Consider the following 26,147-nt stretch of genomic DNA (forward strand, 5'->3'; position numbering starts at 1 on the left):
GTGTGTGTGTGTGTGTGTGTGTGTGTGTGTGTGTGTGTGTGTGTGTGTGTGTGAATAAGACACGCTGTATAAAGAGCGTTCTCAAGTAGAGTAGAAAAACTTAAAATTAAAATGAATGTTTCTGCATAGCTGACATTGGGGAGCTGTTGGAGCAGATGGTTGAGGAGATCACAGGTTCACTGTCAGGTCCTGCCAAAGATTTCTACCAGAGAGAGTTTGACTTCTTCAACAAAATCACCAACGTTTCTGCTATTATCAAGTAAGTCTGTTAGCTAGTATTCTGCTATTCGTCAGGGTCATGTATGTGCCACAACCACAGAGAAGTTTAAATTCTGCTGTGTTTGCTGCTTGCGTTTTTCCCCAGGCCAGTTCCAAAGGGCGAGGAGAGAAAGAGAGCTTGCCTCAAAGCTCTGTCCGATATCAAAGTGCAGCCAGGTAAGGAACTGTCTGAGAGTAAATATGGGTGACTCTGTAAACTGTAAACTTCAGTTAAATCTTCTGTGAAAACAGTTTTAATCTAAATATTTTAACATCACATTGTATAAACAGGGTGTGGTGCTCAAAATGACATCATATAGAGAGTAGAAAAAATGACTTTGGTCATGTTTATTATGAGCATCCACCAGTACTTTACATTCATTATAATACATTATAACGTAAAACTCTGTACCGAGCTTGTACCGAGCACAAAAAAAGAAAAAATATCAATATGAAGATGAATAAATATATTTGCTTGCTCTTAGTCATATTGTATGGGTCTGAATAAGGATCCTGCAGCTATTTATTTACAGCTATTTATTTACAGACTGTCCCTTAAAGACTGACATAATGTTCTTTCATTGTGTCAAATGATATTGATAAAATATCTTCACTTCACAGAATCAGTTTGTTTTGTTTCCAACCACTTGGCCAATATATAATACCTTTTGTCCATACAGACAAACACATGCCTGTGTTGTGATATTAAAACATTGCATAAGCCCTTTGTGTTGTAAAATAAAGGTGTATTCTTATAAGGTCAGGCATTTCTTCCTGCCTGTATAGCGGGCTTCTTAGGAGAGCAAGCTTTGAAGGGACAGATTAAAGTGTTTAATTTACACCCTTTAATTTTGCAAACAGATTTAAGGTTACAACACTGCTCTGTTTACTCTGACAAAGACACAGCAGTGCTGAAATGTTAGTCTGCTTGCAAAGGCAGAAGCTGTGAATTAGTCATTGTGCTTCAGACCCTTCTGTCCTTTCAGAGTTTGAGTCTTATGTTTGTATCTTGTCTTGCTGTTTTCTAGGTTGTTACCTGCCTAGTAATCCTGAAGCCATAGTACTGGACATTGATTACAAGTCTGGAACACCTATGCAGAGGTAATGTTGGGTCTTTATTTGTGTTTCATAGAGTAGTTTCAATGATAAGTATGACTGTAACTTATGGGAGTGTGTGTTTGTGTGTGTTTTCTGTGTTTGCAGTGCTGCCAAGGCTCCCTATCTGGCCAAGTTCAAGGTGAAGCGCTGCGGAGTGAGTGAACTAGAGAGGGAGGGTCTCCGCTGCCCATCAGACTCTCTGGAAGATGGAGAGGAGAATCCAGATGGGTCAAAGAAGGTTTGCTGGCAGGCAGCCATCTTCAAAGTGGGAGATGACTGCAGACAGGTACAACATTTTTCTTTGACTGTCTGATCAATGTCTGACACTTCATACTTCATACTCAGACTAATTTCCCTTTGTGTTTTTCTCAATTCTCCAGGATATGCTTGCACTGCAGATCATAGGGCTTTTTAAGAATATCTTCCAGCTGGTCGGCCTGGATCTGTTCGTCTTCCCTTACAGAGTGGTGGCTACTGCACCAGGGGTATGGTTCTTTTCTCTATTATCTCTTCTGCTTTCATCTCCTTTCCCCATTTACTTCAGTACTAAGTATTAAAAATGTAATGTTTTTTTTTTTTAAAGATTTTTCATCATTTTATTTATAAAAATAATAAAACAATTCAAATAGAACACTATAGGAATGGAATACAGCTCTATGTAGCTCTAATTCAAATTGCATTATCCCCAAAATGTTTTATTTTATTTACATCTTAAAATACCATGTAAAATTCATTCTGACACATCTACATCCCCCTATTGTTTCAGTGTTTGTGCAGGGCAGCAGCATCTTGACAAACTGGAACATGCTAGAACAACTCTTTTAGTTACTCAGTAAAAATAAATATAATGCTAGAATGCAAAGCAACTGCCAGTTTGGCTCTGTTCCAGCTGTGCGTACCTGTCCTGGTTTGACATCACTGTAAACCAGTACAGTGTTCAGATACACAGAAAGAAAAAACAATGGTATCGTCATATTACATATTTTGTAATTGTACTCTAAAACAATGAAAACATTCATTTTGTATAAAATATCATCTTTAAATGTAAAACAAATGCCAGTAAGCTTCCACATTATTTTTTTTAATACTGTAAATGAGCATATCCAGTTTTGTTGTTGTTGTTGTTGTTGTTGTTGTTGTTGTTATTCTAAAGACAGACCATGTTGGAAAGTGACCCTAAACATGGTGTATGTTTTACAAACTAATGTACATCAGAGAAAATTGTCGACTTGACATTTTGTGCATCTGCCACAAAGTTACTTTTCCTGTAATCTTCTTTAGCTGATTTGGGATAATAATGGAGGATATTCTAATAAACGTCACACATCATCACATCTTCTCTTTCTCAGTGTGGTGTGATTGAGTGCATCCCAGATTGTAAATCCAGGGACCAGCTCGGTAGACAGACTGACTTTGGGATGTATGATTACTTCCGGAATCAGTATGGTGATGAATCCACCCTCGCCTTCCAGAAGGTATGGAGCTTAAATTATGGGACTGTTCAAATCAGTTTTGCATATTTCATAATGAGGATTTATTAATAGTTCAGAAAGATTCATAGATGGTTCTAGTATGAGAGGCTAGCCTAGTAGGATAGCCTGCCAAAAAGTATTTTCAAAGTAAACGTGGAATAGCCATATGGCTACAGACATGTGTCATGAGTGTCTTAATCTGAAATTTAGTAATCACAGGGACACGTTGTGGTTGGTGGTTTGCTGTCTGCCATTTTAAGCCAGGTGTATATTGCTAGCTTAGTCTGCTAAGACTCCTAAACATCAGTTCAGTAACAGTGACCAGCATGTGTGGACCAATAGTAGCACTAAGCAGTTTTCAACACACAACATTGTGGTTTAAGCGAGAGAAATCACATACATTGTTTGTGTGGTCACAGCAGAGATATATGACTCTCTTATCTCTTAGCGTGACACAGGAGCCATCTTATGAGACAAACTAAACGAACTATTTATCAAGCTATAGTTGAGTGTAACCAGCCATACAAAAGACCTAACTGAAAAACAATTTTGTTGTGAAGCTTTCTTAACAGTCACTTCTCTTAATAGACGAACTTAACCTGCTTATCTAAAACTGTACTAAACACTAGTAAAATCTGACACCTGTCACTCTTTATGATGTTCCTTGTGAGAATGGATAAGATGTGTATAAAATTAATAATGAGTTCCTGACGTGAAAAGAAAAAGGCATATCCATGATCCTTGTGTGAATGCTTTGGGGAACATGGACTGAACTGTCATCTGAGAGATTTTTGAATGTGGTGGGAAATGGGCATAATTATACCTCATTATCACGTGTATGTTCTTTCTGCAGGCTCGTTACAACTTCATCCGCAGTATGGCCGCTTACAGCCTTTTGCTGTTCCTGCTGCAAATCAAAGACAGACACAATGGCAACATCATGCTGGACAGCAAGGGCCACCTCATTCACATAGGTGGGGTGTATGGGTTTGATCTGGATGTTTCCTTTTTTAACTATTATTATTTTATGATTTTTTTTAACTGTAAGCTTCTTGTAAGCTTCCACACTTGATGGACAGTAGTTATTATTGTTTCAGTAATTATGATCATTATTAACTTTTATTAATTATTGCTCAAATCTGGGCACAATGTTTTAAAACAAGATTGTACACACCAGAGAGTAGTTTCATCAATTTTACAGAGTAATGGTGAAGGTTTGGCATATTTTGTTTGCAGATTTTGGCTTCATGTTTGAGAGCTCTCCTGGAGGTAACCTGGGCTGGGAGCCAGACATCAAGCTGACAGATGAGATGGTGATGATCATGGGAGGCAAGATGGAGGCCACACCTTTTAAATGGTTCATGGAAATGTGTGTCAGAGGATATCTGGCTGTACGGTATGAAGCTGAAAAAACAAACAAACAAGTGTCTCGAGTACTTTTTTAGAAAACAAAAAGGCTTTCATGGTTGTTTAAAGGTTTCTGTCAATTAATTTTTGTGCTACATGGGATTCATCTGTGAAGAAAGTAGTGGCGAAGAAGTTGTTGGTATTGTAAGTTTATGTTTTGTTTTCTCTGGTCAAACAGCCCATACATGGATGCAGTAGTTTCTCTAGTGACCCTTATGCTGGACACTGGACTCCCATGTTTCAGAGGACAAACCATAAAACTTCTCAAGTAAGTTCAACAGTGTGACATCTGAGTGTTTTTGCTTCTATGGTGAGTTATATTGTATGTAGTCAATATTATGTCAAAAATCTCCCATGCAGTAAAATCCTGCCAATTTAGCTGAGACTAGAGCACTATAAAAACTAGTATAGAAATAAATATTTGGTAATATGTGTTTTGACAGCTATTCTGTAGGTGTCAAAAAAGGAAGACAAACAAAACGCAGCCACCTGGAGTTAAAAAAAACAATGAGTGCAGCATGTAAGGCACACTTCCAGTGCCACTGGACTGTGAAACTGTTATTTCCACCCAAAATGTGTTCACATTGATTGTTTTTTCTTTTGTTTTTTGTCAGAGGACGTTTTAATCCACAAATGAGTGAAAAAGAAGCGGCAGCATTCATCATCAAAGTCATCCAAAGCTGTTTCCTCAGTAGCAGGTGACAAAATACTTGCATTACTTAATTTGTGCTGCAGTTGTTACAGAAGACAAATGTATAAGCCCATTGCCAAAATTGGTCAAATATTGTATAGTGTCATTTTGGGATATTAAAGAACTTTATTAACACACCCATAGTTAATAATAAAAATATATAAACACCTTTTTCCTTTAACATTGTTCCTTCTAATAAATATTTGTTAACTTCATTTTAACAGGAGCAAGACATACGACATGCTGCAGTACTACCAAAACCAGATTCCATACTGAAGATCGTCTGCCAGCCTTCCACTGTGCATCCAGAACAAACGAGCAATGCTGTGTTTTTATAAAACTGAATGAGGTGGTGGTCCCGAACACTACTCTGCTCCTCAGAGTTTGGCAAAAATGATGCACTTTAACGCTAAATCATCTCATTCTCATGTAATTACTTACACAAGACTGAAAAATGATGTGTGTCGTTTACTAAACAGGTATCTGAAATGCCCTTTAAGTATTTTCTTGATGCTGTTACTTGTTACTGTGCAAACACTAACTTAAGGGTCACATTAGAGGAACTTGGCCTAAAAGGGAGCCATCTTTACAGTGTTTGTAAAAAGCAGCTGTTATCATTTTGTTCCTATGCTGTTATCCATTTTGATGCACTTTATTGAGTACAGTATTTCTGCAGCTTCACCTGCCTACAGTCGAGAGATTAAAGCTCAAATGTAAGACATTAAAATACTCTGAAAAAATGTAGATGTTTTTAAATTCATCCAAAATGAACGCAGCAGTCCATCAACATTTAACCTAACAGTAGTCTTTAGAAATGTAAAGGTGTTTAGAGAATCAGACATACTCATGCTGTAGCTTGTACTGTAGATTATTTGCTGTAGAATCACATCAGCACAGGCGGTTTTCTGTGATATATGTGTAGAGTTATGTGTGACAAACTTTTAACTGTGCTACTTTGATGGTTACACCTTTTCATGCGAGTCTTTATATGTCATATCTGTTGTATGGAGGCATTTTTACACTAAACTTTGGTTCTGGTTGAGCCTTTCCACTAATTTACCAATAGTTGTCATTGTATCTCTATTGGTCTAGAGCAGATGCACACAGTAGAAAGTTCTGCGAGGTTATACATTTAAGTAGCACTTACTTAATCTGCAAAACAGCTCACGTTAGTACAAGTAATTACTGTTAAATAACACATAAAGAGAGCAAGTGTTGCAGCTGGAATGTGCATGGCATATGTTACTCACAATCAAAATACAAAACTTATTTTGTATGAACAAAATAGTTACATTAACATACGCGAATATGAGCAATATTAAAAGACTTTCATGCAGCGTTTATTGTGCAGGACTGTGCGTCTTTTCTTGCTACTGTCTGTCTTTAGATTAGAAAATAGAGGCACAACTCAGACAAAAAAAAGAAAAGTGAACCTTATCTTATTTTGACTTACAGTGTTAATGAGCAAAAAAAACAAGATTTTACTTTATAGTGGTTATAGGTTGTCGTTACTTGAGGGGCCATGGTGCTAGTACATTAAATGCAATGAATAAGAGCCCGAACAATTTGGTGGCAGCAATATTTTTCCAAGAGGAAAAGAGCAAATAATGTATCTTTGATTTCACTGAAATTTTTATAAACTCTTGGAATGGATCCAAAAAGGTGGCAAAACCAGGTAGTCCAAATGTGAAATTCCCTGTACACTGAAACACAGTGCTTAACATCTGTGGCCTACTTTATTACTCGAGAGGAGCCAAATTTGAATCGGCTGCTACACCAGAAAGGAGTTCCAGGTTAGAGAACACTTGAAATAAAAGCACAAGGTGTTGTAGTGAATAGACCTAAAATAGGCCCACAAACTTAACCAAGAAATTGATTTTTCCTACTTTTTCAGTTTCTTTTTACTACTTCCTTATTTCTTTTCACTTTTTACTTTGCTCTTTACCCTTCTTCCAAATTTTTCCATGTTTCTCTCCATTTTTAATTTTTCATTCCGATCCCTTTTTCTTTCATTTTTCTTTCCTACTTAGCTTTACGCCACTCTATCATTTCTTATTACTTTAATTCTTTATTTCTCCATCTCTTGTTTTCTTTTTCTTGTCTTTTTCTTTATTTCTCCTGCACTATTTGTTTGTTTTTACATTTTTCCCCCCACATGTAGTATTAAATGCTTAAATACAGCACACAGGCTGGACCATGACCCATTGGTTACTACTATTCTGTCTGTCTGATAGCATGTGTCAGAATACATGTGTGCAACATGTCTGCAAAACCCTGTTTGGAAGCATTCCTCATATTAACATTATTATTAATCTTTGTATCAAAACAATCCTCTTGGCTTACTGATGCAGATGATGATTATACCTAAAAAGCCATTTCTCCTTCCCATGGTAGAATCACAACTGTAGTAATACTTGACATAAAAATAACTTTATGCAATATATATTTATGTGTATTAATCTTGTATCTGTGTGTTGTGTTCTGCAAATGAAATTGCAATGATTCCCTCTGTCCTAGTCCTTGTGTGAAAAGTTTAATGCTGAAGCCATGTTTTCTTATTGTATTTCTCAAAGCGTTTGAGTATATGGAAATTAAATGGGAGAATGTCCCTGCTGAGGTCAGTAGTAGGTTTTACTGAAATTCTGTTATTTTAAACATGTAATTCATCCCTTATGTTAACCAATATCTCTCTGAAGCTTTGGTCATCTTGCATGCTTTACCCATATATGGTTGTCTTTGTGAGGTACGGTCTGGGTTTTAGCTGGGAGTGAAGTCAGGGAATTTTTTCTGGTCATCATTTTGTGACAGACCTTCATTGAGCTGTTCTAGGGTTCAGAACAGAATTAAGTATGGGTCAGGATTAAGGGCCTGGGAGTGCATTCATTAATGCCCTCATAGAAATAGCCATATGGTGTGTGTGTGTGGGGGGGGAACAGTTGTTTAGTGCATTGTTTAGATGAGCATCCGTTTTTTTTTTTCTGCTAATGTGTGGAAACTTGTTATTGTCAGAATAAATGTTAACATTTCACCAGAATCAGACTGTCATTCATTCTTTTTTTTGTGTTCCTCTAAGTCTTATTTCATTGACATGTTTCCTTTCTCCTTGCATTGGCTCTTTTTTTTTTTTTTAACTGTTCCTTGTTTTGTTTTTTTGTTTTTTCCTTGTTTTCTTTTTCATTTCATTCTTTTACATACTTTTTGTCACTTTTCTTTGTTAATGTTTATTTCTTTTACCCCTTTCTTTTATTTTTTTTCTCTACTCCTTTTTTTCATTTCTTTCTGAGGTGAAAAAAAAGAGAAGAAAAGTTTAAAAAAAAAAGTAAAAAAAAACAATCATAGCAGACAAAAGAAACCGTAAAAAAATCAAACTTTCCTTAAAATAATAGTGTTTGAAGGTATCAGATAACATTAGTTTTATAGGTTATATGAGCCTGGCAACCACTGAATGAAGACAAGCAAGAAGGAAGAGTTGGAAGACCATAAAGCCAACGGCACTGACCTTTGACCTATCTGAAGAAACTTAAGCAGACTCCTTACAACAGTTGGAACAATAAGAAGCACAAAGTGCAGTTGTTTAATTTTAGCAGGTTTTTTTTCCATACTTAAACAATGTGATTTTTTAAATTTTCTGTAATTATGTTCTAAATGTGGTCATCTGATATCCATAAAAATAACCAAAAATTTGTAAAATAACAAACCTTTATTTAACACTGGGCATCACAGAGACTGGTGGTTTATACCAGTAGCACAAAGAACACAATGATTGTGGGATGAATTGTCATTCACAAAGAAGCCCCAAGACAAATAGCTGGCAGAACTGAACTCTTCTTGTTCAAGCTGGTCTTTCTGAAACTCTGAAAACTGGACTTAGTGCTAGCTAGTAGCAAGATACAAAATCAATATATTGAAATCAATAATGCATAATATTTTTGTGCAGTAACTTAATAGTTCTATGAACCAGGCATGTTGTTATATGGATTTCATTAATATTGCTCCAAAGGTTATCAACATCCATCCATCCATCCATTCACTTCCGCTTATCCTTTTCAGGGTCGCGGGGGGCGCTGGAGCCTATCCCAGCTGTCATAGGGCGAGAGGCGGGGTACACCCTGGACAGGTCGCCAGTCTGTCGCAGGGCCAACACACAGGGACAGACAACCATTCGCACTCACATTCACACCTAGTGACAATTTGGATTATCCAATTAACCTATCCCCACAAGCTGCATGTCTTTGGACGGTGGGAGGAAGCCGGAGCACCCGGAGGGAACCCACGCAAACACGGGGATAACATGCAAACTCCACACAGAAAGACCCCGGCCTGATGATGGAATTGAACTCAGGACCTTCTTGCTGTGCGGCAACAGTGCTAACCACCGTGCCACCGTGCTGCCTAGGTTATCAACAGTAGATATTTATTTCTAGTGTTAAGTTAAGGTGGTTAGCACTGTTGCCTCACAGCAAGAAGGTCTTCAGTTCAATTCCACCATCAGGCTAGGGTCTTTCTGTTTGGAGTTCCCATGTTCTTCCTGTGTTTTGTTAGGTTAATTGGAAACACTAAATTGCCCATAGGTGTGAAAGTGGGTCTATGTGTTGATCTGGTGTCCAGGGTGTACCCTGCCTCTCGCCCTAAGACAGCTGGGATAGGCTCCAGTGCCCCCTGCGACCCTGAAAAGGACAAGCGGAAGTTAATCAATTCAGCAGAATTTTCATACAACTGAATTAAAGATAAAAAACAACAATCCCTTGTGAGCAAGCACTTGGCGACAGTGGAAATGAAAACATCCCAAAGTACCAGGCTGGGGAATGGGTGGGCATCTGCTGTGGTTTGGGAGGAGGGGGTTATATATGTCAGAAAATTAAAGCAAATATGCCTTAAAATTGACCTTTAGGCACTGGAAGTAACTCTCTGGTTAACACAGTTATTTGCTATTAATATTTAGTGGTGTAAAATTGATTATTTTATTGGAAATGGAGTTGAAGTCAGTTAAGTGAATAGTCTAAGCAGCCAGCAGAGCTTCTTGTTCTTTTTGCACATGTTTTCATCTTTGGCCTCTGGATTTTCTTGTTTGGTATTGCTGGCCTCCTTTATGTGTTTTTCTTGCACAGTCTCATGGAGTGTCTCATTTTGGGCCTGAGAATGATCTAGTTTAGTAATGCCACTGCCCATCATTGGGTATAAAGTGGGCACTGTGCTCTGGTTGCCACAACCCATCATTAGTTATAAAGTTTGGATTGGGTTCTGTTTGTGACAACTCATCATTGGATACATTGTTTGAATTGGGATCATGTTGCCAATTATCTGGTTTGGTAACGTTGGACTCTTCTTGGTTTTTCATTGTCTCTTCCAGAGACTGCACAGTCTGCTGCAGTATTATCTTTTCTTCTTCTGCTTCCTGGAGTTTGTTTTTTATGTTTGTGTTCTCCTGGTTTTGCTACAGTTGCTACGGTCTTTTCCAGTTCTTGTTAAAAGTTTTGCACCTTCAATTGATTTTTTTTCCACAAAGGGCTTTACTGGTGCAGAGTTTGATTTTGAGGTCTGTGAACTCACAGTGGGCTTGTTGTTCTTATTCTTGCATTCTGCAACTTCCTCTTCTATATCTTTTTTTACTTTGAGGAGTTGCTCACGGAGCTGTTCAATCTCCTCCTGCTGTTTCTTACATTGGATTCCAATTCAGCTTCTCCCTCCAGTTATTTTCAGCTCTGGAGTCTCTGTGGTTTGTGTTGAAGCCTTCACACTCAGCTCCACAGCAGTGTTAGCTGTGTTGCTCTCTTCAACAGGAGCATCACTCTCCTCAGAGAGTTCTCCTCTGTGCTGGACTCAGGCCTGTTTCTGTGAGCCTCTTCCAGCTGTTCTTGGAGCTCGAGAATGTATTTTTCTGCATTTTCTCTGCAGCACTTTAACTGCAAGCGAAGCGAATCATTATGGGTTTTACACTTGGCAGCTTTGTGATTTGCAGCTACCATTTTGTAATGACTTGTTGGCTGAATGTGCTGAGATTCCTGCAGTTGGAATCTTAGTACAGCAACCTATCTCTCATATTAAATGGAGGTCTGCTATCACTGGGTATAAATTAGGCATTGGGCTACTGCTACTGGGTATAAAGTGTGGATTGGGCCAACATTGTTGCCAAGGCCCCCAATTGGGGTCCCACGCTTCTTCCTCTGGTGTTTGGGTTTCCATTTTGCTGAATATGTTCTGTTTATTTTTACCTCTTTAGTTTGGCTGCGCCAGATGAAGTCCCCTCATTTGGTGCCTTTAACAATATCATGCACTCTTCAAACTCTCAAGCAGCTTTAAGCAGTCTGCACAGTTCTTCCATTAAAAAACAAACAAACAAGACAAAACAGAATATAAAATGTTTTTATTACTTAGTTTTTAATATAAAGGTTTTAAATATTTTTATAACAGAAAAGGAAAACAACAACCAAAAAACAACAAAACAAGCAGTCGACTGAAAAACACAGCTTTTTCCCTACAAAGCAATTCTGGCAACATGACATTATTTTCATGAATTGACAACACATATACAGATGTATGAGCAGCCTAGGAGAGGCCTGCAGAAGTTTATATAGCTGTGAGTAGGCGCAAACAGGAAAGAAAAAAAGGTGTGTGTGTGTGTGTGTGTGTGTGTGTGTGTGTGTGTGTGTGTGTGTGTGTGTGTGTGTGTGTGTGTGTGTGTGTGTGTGTGAGGGAGGGGGAGAGAGAGAGAGACCCATACTCATTTCGGATAGATTACACCATCTTGTGGTATAAATATTAGCTTGCAACCTTAATCAAAAGGTAAGTTTTTCCATTTTATGAATCTCCTCAATAACGCTCAACCAGTCATCCAGAACAGTAGGGTCAGTATATTAATTAATTAATTCTTCGGGTAAGTCTCCTAAATAAAATGTTATGACGGACTGTTGTTTTGATTTAAAGCCTATAGTCTATTCTATCTTTGACATCTACCCAAAATTTAGAGAGTTTTCGACAAGACCAGAATATGTTGGTATGGTTTGCAACAGTTTCCCACAGCTCCCCCAGCATGAGGAATTTCCCCCTGTTTGTTGTTTTGGTGTTATGAAAAATCATACCAAGTTTTTCCAACTAAATTTTTGCCAGTTGGCAGAAGATGAGGTTGAAGTATCAGTCTCACACATATTGTCCCATTGTTCAGAAGATATAACAGTGGACAACTCTTTCTCCCATCTTTTTTTAATATAATCTGTTGATGTTCCCCTACTTTTTAATATACTGTGGTAGAGTTTAGAGATTATTGACTTACATCCCTTAAAGTATGTTTGCAAAATCAGAGTCATTATTTCATTAGGTTGTGTATTAATTTCTTTAGTCACTTTTGAGGACAAATATTGCTGTAATTGTAGGAATCTGAAAAAGTCACTTTTTCCTAGCTCATATATTTTTTTTAATATTTGAAAACTTTGAAGGCCATTCTTATCCATAATTTCACAATATACATTAATCCCTTTATGTGACCAGTTTTTAAATTTTAAATTCATTTGGTTTGGTTTAAACTCAGAGTCATAAGCCACCCACTTAAGTACTTGAAAATGTGGTTCCTTAGGTTTAGTTCTTTTACTCAATCAAACCAAATAAGCAATGTAGAAGATGCCAAGGGGTTCAGTTCTTTCTGACAAGCTGTTGTCAGTTTCTGATCTCCTATCAGGGCTTGTATTGGAATGACCCCACACATATTATATATTTCTTTTCCATTGGGCCTCACAAGTATCATCACACCATTGTATAACTATTTTGAGTTGAGCAGCAAAGTAGCAATCTCGGAGACTTGTGTGAGAGAAGCCACCTTTATCTTTACGAATTAATAATATGCTATATTTAATTCTAGGTTTGCACCCCCTCGACAAAATATTAATTTTACAGTACAAAATAAATAAAATAAAATAATCATTTAAGTGTGTATCATTGTGTCGTTGTTTTGTCACTGACGTGTTCTATTAACCATTCTGTCTCGTTGTGAAAATTATGTCTCTGTATAGGTATACTGGATCTCTCTGTTGTCATACGTGTTTTTTCAGCTGTCTTTGAGAACTTTGTCATGCTTTGTCCTTGATCATTTACTTTTCTTTGTACATCTAAGGAGAAATGTCAACAGTTCAAATTCCGCGCAGTTCAAAAAGCTGCCAGCTAGGATCAGTTCTCTCTGTTATTGTTGTGTTATTAGCGTGGTATTCAGTGACCTTAATGAAAGCACAGTATGTCTTATATTTGATTACTGTCCTGACAGCAGCAGCAGTGACACTTTATTATTATATTGCAGATTAAAGTGGTAGCGTCTACATGGATGAAGATCTAAACGAGCCAGCGTCAGTTTGTGGTGGCGTCAGGTGAGCTGCTGCTGAACTTCTCTTTTTTCCAACCAGGTAAACTGCTCCTCTGTGTAGTGACGTCAAAGGGATGGGCGAGTCACGTGCTTGCCTTCGAGTGAAACCTGCGGTTAACGTTACTGAAATGGGAGAGAGAAGAACGGGAAAAGGAAGGAAAGCGAATAAGGTAAGCGACCTCCAACGCGATGGTTCCACTACACAGAGCGCGGAGTTATGTGTTTCGCAGAATAATAGAAGGAGTCGGTTGGCGTGTCGGAATAAAAGTTTTTATGTCGAAAAGTAGGCGGTAAACAGAAGGCTGAGTCAAATTGTTGAGTGCTCGAGTGAAGTTTACCTCCTGTTCACTCAGCCAAACATGTGAAAACAGCTGTGTTCGGAAGAAAAACTCATATCGCGGTCTCCAAACTACGTTGAAAACGATCTTAGCTTAACATAGAGTCAGACCAGAATATTGGGCTGACCTGTTCTCTTGCCCGAACCCTCATGCTGTGTGCCAGCTCAAACTATGAAGTCCACAGGTCCAGGCCTCCTTCCTTGCGCGCAGTGATATCATTTGATACGGACTACAAAGTGATCCTATTTTCTCGTTACCTGTTTATTATTAAAGCAAGTAGAGCTTGGGAACAGCTTCGTGATAACAGTAGCAGGCGTCTGTCTGACTTGAACTGGTGATAAAGTCAAAAGTGAACTAACAGTCCTCGTCGTGAGCCGCTACAGTTTAGTCACAGCTCAAGAATTCAGGTCCTTTACTCCAGCTATGAATACCATACTAGAATTTAAAATGCTACTCTACGGCTGATGATAATAATCTGTTAAATAAATTAATAAGACGGTTATTTTCATTATTGACCCTTTATGTGATATTAAAAGAATATTTTTCTCCTTGCATTGACCAGTTGTGATAAGCCTGAACCAAAGGAGACGTTTGATTGGTCAATACTCTGAGAAAGCTTAAAGTGAACCTGTTACACTTTTTATTTTACATCTTTTTCACAATGGTGAAATTAGTTGAACATTAACTAGTTAATGTGACTTCTTCCTCATTACTTATGTTGTTGCAGGGCAGAGTCAACATCTTCCCAGTGATATTGAAAATGGTATCGAATAGCAAGTCATTTCCTGGGTATGGGTATAGAGTTTGAAATTCTAGTGATGTGACAACTCTGGAGCTATGTCCACCCCAGTGTACTTTAAGGTCCTGTACCTTGGATAGTTCTCATAGTACAACAGTAAAATTTTGATTGTTTAATAGCTTCATTAAGCATAATTAGGTCATACAAAAAACAGCCGATTCTGAGATGGTCAGGTGAAAGGCACTCACTGACTGGCAACTCAATTTATGTTAGTTTTGGCTGGAGAGGCGAGAGGGAACAGAAGTAGCTGGTTAGCAGAGACTGAACTTTCAAACTAAGGTAAGGTTAATGTGCTTGTGTGAGAAACATTGCCAGCTTTCGCCAGTTTAGCTTCAGCCTAAGTACAGTGCATTAAATGATAAGACAGTTGATCAAAGCATGGAGTTTACAACTCATCTTCATATCTTCCCTTGTCTGTCTCTACAGGTGATTCATCTGTACACTGTATAGTCATACAAGGTTTGCATTCTGACCTGCAAGCCAATGTAAGTCGTGTTGAGTGACTGCGTGTAAACGAGGTATTCAAGCATACTTTTTTTAACCTCTCAAGATCAAATCTGCCACAAGAAACTGTCTTTCAAAGGCTCATTAGTTAGTAAGAATGTATTTTTGTGCTGTCTGCAGTAGCAGCTTGCAGTAAGTAAAGCATTCCTGAATAGCTTATTGAGGCAACAGGGGAATTCATGGTCCATACTTGTTTGCAGCACAAAAATACAGTCTTTATTCAGCTTGCATGGAGGAGGCTTGGATAACATCATAAATCACAAGGGCTTTTTGTATGAAGAGGGTTTTTGCTGGTGGCTTCTGGTACTCTGGGCCTTATCTTTTTTAGTTTGGTGTACTTTTTTCTCCTCGTGAATGTTGGGCTTGCTTGAGTATCATTTATGAGATCATCATCAATCTGAGACTTAATTTGATTTTTTTCTTCCTTTTTTCTTTCTCCTTTTTTTCTTTCTTCTGTTATTTAAGTTGATAATAAGAATGAAGCTAAAACAAATGCACACTTCATAATTACTTGATGGATCACACTTCATTGAATACTTAATTAGGGAGTGTTTATTCAACCAGTCAACTATGTTTCAAGTCTCAAAAATTAATGGACTTGCTCAGTGATGAATTGTTAAGAGAAGTTACAATTAACAGGATCAGAAGGCGCTGTCTGTTAGGGACCATGTATGTTTAAATAGTACGTGTGTATCTATATATATGTGTGTATGTATGTATGCATGTATGTGTGCATATGTGTGTGTGTGTGTGTGTGTATATATATATATATATATATATATCTCACAGTACACCAAATACTTACTTATAAACATGTCTGTGCATTTAGGGACCATCACCATCCTCATGTCCTATGGAGGAGGCTCCTACGGACGCACTGAGCGTGTCCGCCATGCGCCCCACTATGACCAGGTACCCGGCTCTTTACCCCGATCAGACTCCTATGATCAACAGCCCCTGAGAGAGCAGAGAGCTCCTCATCTTGCTCAGAGCACCGACCCTCTTCCACCTCCGCCTTTGCCTGCTCAGCCTCCTGTTGGCCTTGAGTTTGACCCCAGTGGAAGTGAAGACAACACTGATCTAGAGCCTGATCCTGCCATTGACATCAAACCAGTCCACCGCTTTATCCCCAACTCATGGAAGAACTTCTTCAGAGGAAGCAATCGCAGTAGTAAAAAGACGTGGTCCATGCCTACGTCTTCAAGCAATAACAACAGCACAACAGACGGAGTTCGCTGCTCCCCCCCACACTCCCCCTCTCTTCCTGCGTCATTCCAAGATAAATATGGCGGATCAGGCAGCAGCTACAATTCACGCAAAGAGCTTCTGGAAGCAAGGGATGGGCACGACTCTGTGTCTGGGCACACCTACCATACAGGTCTGACCTACAGTGAGCGAGTGCAGGAGTACCATCAGCGCTATGCATACATGAAGTCCTGGGCAGGACTGCTGAGGATTCTGGGCTGTGTGGAGCTGCTGCTGGGAGCAGGTGTATTTGCCTGTGTCTGTGCTTATATCCACAAAGACAATGAGTGGTTCAACATGTTTGGATATTCGTCTCCTGGTGGAGCTTATGGAGCAGGTTACTATGGTGGCAGCATAGACGGGACCTCCTACTACACAGGCCCCAAAACCCCTTTTGTGTTGGTAGTGGCAGGGCTGGCATGGGTTGTAACTGTGATAATGTTAGTGCTCGGGATGACCATGTACTACCGCACCATCCTGCTGGACTCCTCCTGGTGGCCTTTGACTGAGTTTATCATAAACTTGGCCTTGGCATTGCTGTACATGGCAGCAGGTAGGAAACATAGCTGCATCTTGTCAGTGAAGACAGTTCAGTGGATTATTCAGAGAATCTGTTGTTTAAAAGAATATTTTTAAATAGTTTTTTTCAGCGTGGTAGACACCATCAATGTACTTTCATTGAAAACTTTACAGCAAGGGTTAGAGAAAGTACCCAGACATCACCATAGACTGCCGTGCTAAAATCTTGGAATTTTACTGTTTTGTTTGTTTTTACTCAACCTGATAAATTTTGTTAAAGCAATTCTAGGTGTAGTTACTTGGATTTTTACCCAGACAGCTGTATGTTCTTGAAATTAGAAGAAAGTTGAACTCTTTACAGTGTGTTCTGTGGCTTGCTAACCAAGTTTGCCAAGACTCCTTTGACAACTAAGGACTTAAAAATTATGCATTAATTTCAGACTGCATAGTCCAGAAGTCAGTGGGTCACTTTTCAATGCCTACATTTATCTTTTATATACAGTGAAAGTTGTTCCAGGGACCTAAAAACATCTTGTTTTGTGCAGACAGTGAACTGAGAAATGCACCATGGCCCAGTATGAATGATTATTTTAAACTGTGAATCATAGAAATCTTCTTTAATAGAGTCCAGAAATAAACAATATCAAGCAAGAAATTGGCACAGTACTCCCTCTTAATTAAAGCTTAAGCGGTTATGATGCATGATAGGCATGATAGACTCATTAATAGACAAGTCCTGTATTTCAAACCCAGTTATTGGTGGAATGCAGTTAAAAATGTAAAAGAGAAAACAATTTTCAGTTCAACTATTTTGCCATTGTAGCAAGGTTGAAGTGAAGCTATTAGGTATACTTGGGTTAATGACAACTTGGTTCTCAATATATATGTGGAGCCAGTCTGAGTTAATCAGTAACCCAAGGGTGTGTGAGAATTGACAAAGGAAAGAGAAAGATAAAGGCTGTGATTTGGGGTTCTGGGTCATGTCATATACTTCTCATACGCTCTATAGAACCAAACACTGAATTGCAAATATAAAGAAGTCAGATATGTTAATATTAACTACAACTCTGATTAATTTGCTGTGCTTAGAAATACAGTTTTGCATAGATTGAACCATCAAGTAAAAAAAAATAGATTCAGGTAAAACTGAGGTAATTCCAGTGCATAACTTTGTCTGGTGGTATAATGTAATGATTTTAAAATTAAAATGAATTAAATATTCAGTCTCTTTTTAAATCAGTTTTTGAACTGCATATATAATAGAATATTTTTATTCTCCAGGCATTGTCTATGTTCGAGACACAACTCGTGGAGGTCTCTGCTCCTACCCAATGTTCAACAATGGTATTAACGGAGCGTTCTGCAGAACGGAAGCAGGCCAGATTGCTGCCATTATCTTCCTCTTTGTCACAATGCTCGTGTATCTGATTGGAGCCATTGTGTGCCTCAAGCTGTGGAGACACGAAGCTGCACGTAAATACCGGGAGAGGTACGGCCAGGAGGTAAGCTTGCTTTGTTTAGGTTTGCTCTGTTTATGAAATTGGGTCTAGGGATTCCTTACATTCAGTCAAGAGTTCTTCACTTTGATAACTTAAAAACAGTCTCAAACATGTCCACACATGCAGACGCAGACTGCACTGCAACAACAAACCACATAATTTGCACACAAGCTCCAGGGGCGTGAGTGAGTGGGTGGGGTCTGCCAGTCCTGCCCATGTGTTGCCAAAAGGGGTACACATAGTTCACTCTAGTTTTGCCTTGTATTCTTTCTCTTTTATTAATTGTGCAACATGCAAGTGACCGTTTTTAATTCGGAGATTTAAAGGAGATGATTTATGCAACTGGTCATAACTACACTAGTCATTTTGCCTAGTTATGCACTAAAATTGGAAGCACTGTTAACCTACTGAAATTGTAATTGTGAGGGACAGTTTGTGTAGGTACTCTGTGCGCACATAGTGGGTGAAAAGAGAGAGGGAGACACCAGGGAGTTTATTTCTTAAGTCATTTTTACAAGTAAGCGCCTAATCACAGTTAACATTGTTCACATGTAGCAAAGAACAATTAAGCCTTCCATAATTATTGTTTACAAGTGGAAGGATATCAGACAAATGGGTATTAATGTAGTTTAATTGGTTATTAATTATTTTTTAAATTTCTTTATGGTATTTTTGTAATGGCTAATGGCAACAGTTGGTTAATAGTACAGATTAGCTAGCTTATAGTTGTAGCTTTAGTATCCTTGCTTGCAAAACCCTGAATGAGGGTTAAATACATGTGTGCTGGATGTATAGTCCTACTTTTCACACTAAGCCAGTGGGCTTGAGGTCCATTTGAGGGGTTTATATAAAAAATAAAATAAACATATTTGCCGTCAATTCAAGACATATGAGCTCGGTAGGCACACAAGACAACATTTTAAAAATAACAGAGCAAAAACAAAATTTACAAACTCCTATTGTTATTGTAGGGTTTAATGGCAGCTCAAAAGTAAAACATAGAGATGTAAAAAGTATAAATCACATGTTAATGAATTATATTTTTATATATCTTACATGTGCAGATGCAGCCATCAAACATACGAGCTGTGCAGTCATTGGTAAGGATTCTGTAAGAAAAGACTTCACACATTAAAGATGGAATGCAGAAAGAATAAATGCTTGTTTGATGATTTCTCTGTAAGTATTACAGTAATGCAGTAAACATGTTGCTGTGTCTCTGCAGATGGTAACAGATTCTGCTCCTGCTCCCAGAATTCCAGAAAAGGTCCAGGGCTCTTCAGTGGTTCCCATCCATACTGCACCAAAAGCAGTTCCTGCAAAGGTTTTGCAGGGAGCTATACCTTCGGGGCACATTCCTAAACCTGTTATAGTGCCAGACTACATTGCGTAAGTGTTACCTAGAAAATAGAATAAAAAGTCAAGAGAGTCAGACAAAAGTAGATACAGTACACAGTCAATCTGCAGTTGTTCCTTTCAAATGTTAAATTAAAAAAGGCTCAGACATCACAGAAGACGAGGGAAAATCACACCTGCACACACTTAAACATAAACATATCAATTCAATTCAGTTTTATTTATATAGCGCCAAATCACAACAAAAATCGCCTCAAGTAGATACAGATCATATGACTCCCTATGAGCAAGCACTTTGGCGACAGTGGGAAGGAAAAGCTCCCTTTTAACAGGAAGAAACCTCCGGCAGAACCAGGCTCAGGGAGGGGCGGCCATCTGCTGCGACCGGTTGGGGTGAGAGAAGGAAAACAGGATAAAGACATGCTGTGGAAGAGAGACAGAGATTAATAACAGATATGATTCAATGCAGAGAGGTCTATTAACACAGTGAGTGAGAAAGGTGACTGGAAAGGAAAAACTCAATGCATCATGGGAATCCCCGGCAGCCTACGTCTATTGCAGCATAACTAAGGGAGGATTCAGGGTCACCTGGTCCAGCCCTAACTATATGCTTTAGCAAAAAGGAAAGTTTTAAGCCTAATCTTAAAAGTAGAGATAGTGTCTGTCTCCCGAATCCAAACTGGAAGCTGGTTCCACAGAAGAGGGGCCTGAAAACTGAAGGCTCACCCTCCCATTCTACTTTTAAATACTCTAGGAACAACAAGTAGGCCTGCAGAGCGAGAGCGAAGTTCTCTAATAGGGTGATATGGTACTACAAGGTCATTAAGATAAGATGGGGCCTGATTATTTAAGACCTTGTATGTGAGGAGCAGGATTTTGAATTCAATTCTGTATTTAACAGGAAGCCAATGAAGGGAAGCCAAAACAGGAGAAATCTGCTCTCTCTTTCTAGTCCGTGTCAGTACTCTTGCTGCAGCATTTTGGATTAGCTGAAGGCTTTTCAGCGAGTTTTTTAAACATCCTGATAATAGTGAATTACAGTAGTCCAGCCTGGAAGTAATAAATGCATGAACTAGTTTTCCAGCATCACTCTGAGACAGGATATTTCTAACTTTAGAGATGTTGCACAAATGGAAGAAAGCAGTCTGACTCCAAGGTTCCTCACAGCGTTACTGGAAGTCAAGGTAATGCCATCTAGAGTAAGAATCTGGTTAGACACCATATTTCTAAGATTTTCAGGGCCGAGTACAATAACCTCAGTTTTATCTGAATTAAGAAGCAGAAAGTTAGCGGCCATCCAGGTCTTTATGTCTTTAAGACATTCCTGCAGTTTAACTAATTGGTGTGTGTTATCTGGCTTCATGGATAGATAGAGCTGGGTGTCATCAGCATAGTAGTGAAAATGTATGCTATGCCTTCTAATGATACTGCCTAGGGGAAGCATGTATAATGCTTTTCTAATAGTAAATGTTTTCTGTGAGTTTTCTATTTTGTTTGCACTGATTTTGTTTTTACAAAGTCAAACACACTGAAACTCAACTAGCAAATGGTTTTAATATAAACTGGCAATCATTTTGTCAGTTACCATGAAGTGTATTATTTGTAATATAGGTGTTTCAGTAGTAGATGAATATCAGTTTGTCCACCACATCTTGTCCTCCAGCAACCAAACAGCAATTTTTAATTAACACTGAAGTTTTTCCTTTCACAGCGTGCATTAAATACAGCTGTTTACTCGGAACACATTTGTAAATAAAAAGAAAACAGATAAACCAATATACACACATAGATGTACAAGGCAATTAAAACTCCATGAAAATAAATCTCATATTAAAAGCTTTTCTAAATTGTCTTACTATTTACCTTTTTTTTTTTTAAACACTTATGAAACTTTAAATCTTTCTCATATTTCAGACAAAAAAATACTTATTTCATTTAATGAAATAAATGAATAGTAAAACACTATAAATAGAAAACACAACCATGATAGCATATTGGATCTTTATCTCCACTATCGTCATGTATAACTTAAATATGGTTAGGAAAAGATAAAACATCTTGTGACATTAAAACTGTGCTCTTTGTATTCCTGTTTCCTACAGTAAGTACCCAGTGATCCGGTCAGATGAGGAGCGGGACCAGTACCGGGCCGTGTTTAACGACCAGTATGCAGAGTACAAAGAGCTCCACTCAGAGGTGCAGGCAACCCTCAAGAAGTTTAATGAGATGGACGCTATGATGGGCAGTTTACCTCAGCACCCTACCAACCAGATGGTGATTGCTTTTATACACCTCTTAAATTTAATTTAACAAGAACTGATGTTGATTTGCTTAGCACAGCTTCACATTAAGCTTAAACTACCCATTGAGGCCTTTTTGGATATGTATAGATGTCTACAAGACTGAGTTAGCCTCCGTCAAAAAGTTCTGTTTGTACTGTTATATCTACATTGACTCCCTTAAAATTTTCTTGTTGCATTTGGCATAAATACAGTAATTATTTTAAAAATAAAAGGCACTAATAGGTTACACTGAAACTAATAAAATGAAACTAAAATTAAACATTTTAAACTATAAAAGCTAAACTAAAACAAGCAAACCCACTCAGGAATCAAATGAAACTAAATGGAATAAGGATGCATTTTGATTGCATGTTTGGAATATTACACTCTGTCTTTTTGTTTTGAAATTGTACCTCATTTCCTCATCCCGTAACTTCCCCTGTTTGGACTTCCTGTCCCCTCTGCATTTCCCCTCCACCCTGAAATTCCTCACTCTCATCAGAAAGCTGCTGGTACTGCGTCACTGCAACTCATTTTCATACTGAGTTTCAGTGTTTGAGTTAACTATGCCTCTCTTTCTGTTCTTGTAGGAGGTGGATCGCATTAACAGAATCCTCCAGGAGTACCAGAGGAAGAAAAATGTGAGCTTATTGTCTTGTTACTGTTTTATACAATGGGGGGAAGTAATTATTTCCCTACCAAATTTGTGATTTTCTTCACTTACAAAAGTATAAACAGTCTCTACTTCTTCTTAGTTTCATTTTAATGCAGAAGAGACAGATTGTCGACCACAAAATTCCATAAAAACACATTACAGAAGTTACAAATTGATTTGTCACTGAGTGAACTAAATATTGAAACCCCTACAACCCAGCCAAAATTTTGGCGCTCACATATTAATAGTGTCCCTCTTTCGCATTAATTACAGTCAGTCAGTCATTTAAAGATATTCCTGATCTGAACTCATCATGTGTAGAAAGAAAACCTGTCCACTTTCTGCTAATGGTGATGGCTTAACTTACATGGGGAGCAGCTATGTGCTTTAAAATGGATGAGAACCATAGTCATAGATGGGTCTTTTAGCAGAATAGTGACCCGAAACTTTCCATAAAAATTAAATTACCATAAAACGCTTTTCCTTTCTTTGAAACTGTGCAACAGCAACATTAACCATAAACAAGGGAGGAGCAAAAAAAAAAAAAACCAATGAAAAGATCAGATCATCAACAAGGATTGCATGACAAAGACTGTTTGTGACACTGCCCCCTGGTGACAGTAAACAGTTGCAACATGTAGACAATCTTTCCTTCCCACTGCTGCTATGTGCTTTTTTTTGTTTTCTCAAGGGTTTTCACTCTTACATTGTAGGGTTTTTATGAAACACCTTAAGGGGACTTTTCTTGATTAGGTGCTATATAAATAAAGTTTAATTAAACTGAATGGAAATGTTCTCAGGTCCACAGCCCTCTGATACTTTTTTTTATACCTTTTATAAAGTCTTTATTGATTAAACATGGTGTAATTTTTACAGACATATCTTTTATTGCTCTTACATATTTTTTTATTGCTCCATAAATGATCAGGTTTAATGGAGCTTTGAAGGGCTAAAGGTTGACAAAGGTCCTATGCGTATACCTCGGAAAAAAACTGGAAGCTCTTTCTATGTCAAATACAGCTGGAAAAAAGTCCAGAGAAACAAAAGTGAGCCAAAAGCTGTAGACAGAAGAACTTTTTTAAGAGTTTGCAGGAAAAGCACAGGATTCTTATCATTCCTTCAAAAAGTGACCCTCTGCAACAAATTTTTTTTGTTCGGTTATTTTGAAGCTAAATTAACTTTAGTTTCAGTGGTCACTGGGATATGATAACCTGTCAAATTTATAATCAAAATCAAAAAGATTTGCTGTCTCTGCTGTAATGTATCAGGTGTTAATGCTGGCCTGATTCCTTTTGGGAGAGGATCCACTGACATAGTATATTGTAACTTCAGCCATCATTAATTCTACATGTGCTTTTTTTGCATTTACAAGTCAAGAGGTCTGTTATGAAAAGGTCTACTAATCTCCACGGATATTGTGTAATTTTAGAATGTAGTTATTGTTGTGTTGAGTATTTGGGATAGCAGGACTATCTATGGAGGCATCGAAAACCACAGTGTTGTAATGAAGAAACATGTTGCCTATTGCAACAGTGTTGCACAATGTTTTTGATGGACAGCAATGTCAGATTTAGGAGTTTATTTGGCTTTGTCTTTTGGTGGTTAAAGAACAGTAGACTATAATCTGATCGCTGTTTCTGCCTTACCTTTACAGGATCCCACTTTCCTAGAAAAGAAAGAGCGTTGTGAGTATCTGAAGAACAAGCTATCACACATCAAACAGAAGATCCAAGAATATGATAAAGTCATGGAATGGAATGATGGCTACAGCTGAAAACCTCTGAGAAATTCCTGTACTGCAGCACAAATACTGAACTGCTGTCGCCATCTCTACATCACCAGTGCTGAAAATGAGCACTTGATGTTGCAAGTTGATGCTGAATGCAGTCAAAACCATGAGCTTATCAAGCTTTCCCTGCCTTTTGAAATCTGTTCAGCGACAATAACTGGAAGAAAACACATCTGTCAACAGTTTCTCTTTTGAATGTGTGGTTTCTTAAAGCTTTAAAGTCCAAAGCAAATGACCACAATATTTCATCTTTAATAGGAATACCTTATATATATGTATAGCTTGTTTTTTTTTTTTTTTTTTTTTTTTTTGGGGGGGGGTGGATGATACAAACTTGCAATTTGCTGAGCTATAGTAAATCTTAAAAAAATGTGATGCAAACTGGAAATGGAGAATGTTTGCTTTTAGAGTGAAAGTTGTCCCTGACTTCTACAACCAACACATTTCAAAATCTGCAATTTATACTTTGAAGGTGAATTGTCTACATTTCTGGTTTGCTACTGCTTAGTGAGTAGTTTTGTGAGTGATTGCAGACAAGTTAGCGTCTTCAATGTAAACTACTAGCACACTTAGATCAATGCAAGTTTTCCGGTGCTGCACCATATACCCTTATGCAACCAATGTCATGCTAACAATTGTCAGCAATTTCTAGCAACTACTTTCCAACCAGTTAAGAGTGTACACTTTTCCCTAATGAATAGAGGTTGACAGTGTGTCATTAACATGTCTTTAGGCCTTAGTGAATAATTCTTTAGCAGTTGATTTCACAGTGACTGCCAGCAATCTTCATCACCCATGCCAGTTAGTCTCACATTGCTATATGAGTGCTCACCACTCCCTAGGCTACATTCTTAACCCTGGAGAACCCATGGGGTCAAATTTGACCCCATGGTTTCCCTAGAAAACCAATGGGGTCGACTCTGACCTCATTGGTTCTCCAGGGTTAAATTTGGGTGATTAGCTTAGCTGGATATTAAGGAACTAGGATAAATAGCACGGCTAACTTTAATAAATCCCTAACTTGAATAAAAAACCCAAATGCCCCTCTCCCCAGCCAGACCACAGTTCTGTCTATGTACCACCCTTTAAGCTGGCTGTCACTTTGTAGCTTTATAATTTGATTGAATGCAAACCAAAAAATTCTATGTGTGTGATGCTGTGACTAAAAAATGTAGCTGAGGTTGTCCATTTAATTTCATATCTGACAATAGTTTCAAGTGAATGTCTGTATAATTATTGATAATGCTGCATTATTTCTGTCAGGGTTTAATCCATTTTTTTTTTTGTGTGTTTTTGTCAGTTGTCTGCGTAATTTGTTTTTTCTTACTTTTAACCTAATGAAAACCACTGTTTATATACTCTTTTAAGTGCACATTTTCAGAATCAGAGAGTCCTTATTTATCCCCAAGGGGAAATTAGGATACATTACATTAGGATACATTTTTATGTTGCGGTGTCTGAATCTGAAAGTAAGGAATTGTAGAATTGTAGCTGTTTGCTATGTATACTTTGGACGCAACTTGCACAGACTTTGAGTGAAAAAAACATTTTGTACATTATAGTCACGTAACTGCCTAAAAATCTCAATTTATTTGCTTTATAACACTGTGAACCTTTTCACCGAACAGAAAATATTTTCCAAGGTTTTTTTCTCTTTAAATGTGTATAATTTTTTCATAATTTCATGCTTTCTGTTCTCCAAATACAGTTCTGCTTATTGGACAATGGTGTAGTTATATTCTTTGTTAATCAGCAACCAGCCATTTTGCTTTGTGGCAAAAAGTAATAAAATATTGATGGGCAAGAACACCAAAGAAAACAAAAGGCTGGATGGGAGATGAAAGAAGTGACTGAGTAATCAACTGATTAAACAAATTTTATCTTTTGA

The 26,147-nt window shown here is 38.0% G+C and overlaps 2 protein-coding genes across 11 annotated transcripts in view; both read left to right on the forward strand.

The window, feature by feature from the left end:
* Window positions 1–7,957, forward strand: part of pi4kaa (phosphatidylinositol 4-kinase, catalytic, alpha a) — a 42,596-nt gene extending 34,639 nt beyond the window's left edge. For both annotated transcript variants that reach the window (XM_014340825.2, XM_005944602.2), the window contains exons 44-54: window positions 130–259; window positions 365–435; window positions 1,287–1,359; window positions 1,462–1,642; window positions 1,737–1,841; window positions 2,706–2,831; window positions 3,682–3,802; window positions 4,065–4,224; window positions 4,414–4,503; window positions 4,850–4,933; window positions 5,151–7,957. In XM_014340825.2, the coding sequence (XP_014196311.1) occupies window positions 130–259; window positions 365–435; window positions 1,287–1,359; window positions 1,462–1,642; window positions 1,737–1,841; window positions 2,706–2,831; window positions 3,682–3,802; window positions 4,065–4,224; window positions 4,414–4,503; window positions 4,850–4,933; window positions 5,151–5,202 (1,193 nt within the window). In that variant the 3' untranslated portion in view covers window positions 5,203–7,957. The remainder of the gene's footprint in view (window positions 1–129; window positions 260–364; window positions 436–1,286; window positions 1,360–1,461; window positions 1,643–1,736; window positions 1,842–2,705; window positions 2,832–3,681; window positions 3,803–4,064; window positions 4,225–4,413; window positions 4,504–4,849; window positions 4,934–5,150) is intronic.
* A 5,367-nt stretch (window positions 7,958–13,324) lies between these two features.
* Window positions 13,325–26,147, forward strand: marveld2a (MARVEL domain containing 2a). Of its 9 annotated transcripts, none has more exons than XM_014340828.2 (10): window positions 13,351–13,443; window positions 14,339–14,689; window positions 14,837–14,895; window positions 15,744–16,712; window positions 17,960–18,180; window positions 19,242–19,277; window positions 19,403–19,566; window positions 21,636–21,807; window positions 22,406–22,456; window positions 24,125–26,147. In XM_014340828.2, the coding sequence occupies exons 4-10, from the start codon at window positions 15,761–15,763 to the stop codon at window positions 24,242–24,244; spliced, it is 1,716 nt and encodes a 571-aa protein (XP_014196314.1). In that variant the 5' UTR covers window positions 13,351–13,443; window positions 14,339–14,689; window positions 14,837–14,895; window positions 15,744–15,760; the 3' UTR covers window positions 24,245–26,147. The 9 variants fall into 9 exon arrangements, with proteins under 9 accessions (XP_014196313.1, XP_014196315.1, XP_042068937.1 ...); XM_042213002.1 differs by having other exon boundaries at window positions 14,339–14,400; window positions 14,624–14,928; XM_042213004.1 differs by having other exon boundaries at window positions 14,339–14,400; window positions 14,837–14,928.

The sequence above is a fragment of the Haplochromis burtoni genome, unplaced genomic scaffold, assembly GCF_018398535.1.
Source record: "Haplochromis burtoni strain Fernald_Lab_line unplaced genomic scaffold, NCSU_Asbu1 Contig_407, whole genome shotgun sequence".
Classification (NCBI taxonomy): Eukaryota; Metazoa; Chordata; class Actinopteri; order Cichliformes; family Cichlidae; genus Haplochromis; species Haplochromis burtoni.

What these genes read in the sequence shown, in the direction of transcription:
- marveld2a (XM_014340827.2), top strand. Translation starts at nt 15,761, where the DNA reads ATGTCCTATGGAGGAGGCTCCTACGGACGCACTGAGCGTGTCCGCCAT. An exon ending in TACGAGCTGTGCAGTCATTG is followed by an intron (nt 19,278 to 19,402) that starts GTAAGGATTCTG and finishes GTGTCTCTGCAG; the next exon opens with ATGGTAACAGATTCTGCTCC. An exon ending in ATAGTGCCAGACTACATTGC is followed by an intron (nt 19,567 to 21,635) that starts GTAAGTGTTACC and finishes TGTTTCCTACAG; the next exon opens with TAAGTACCCAGTGATCCGGT.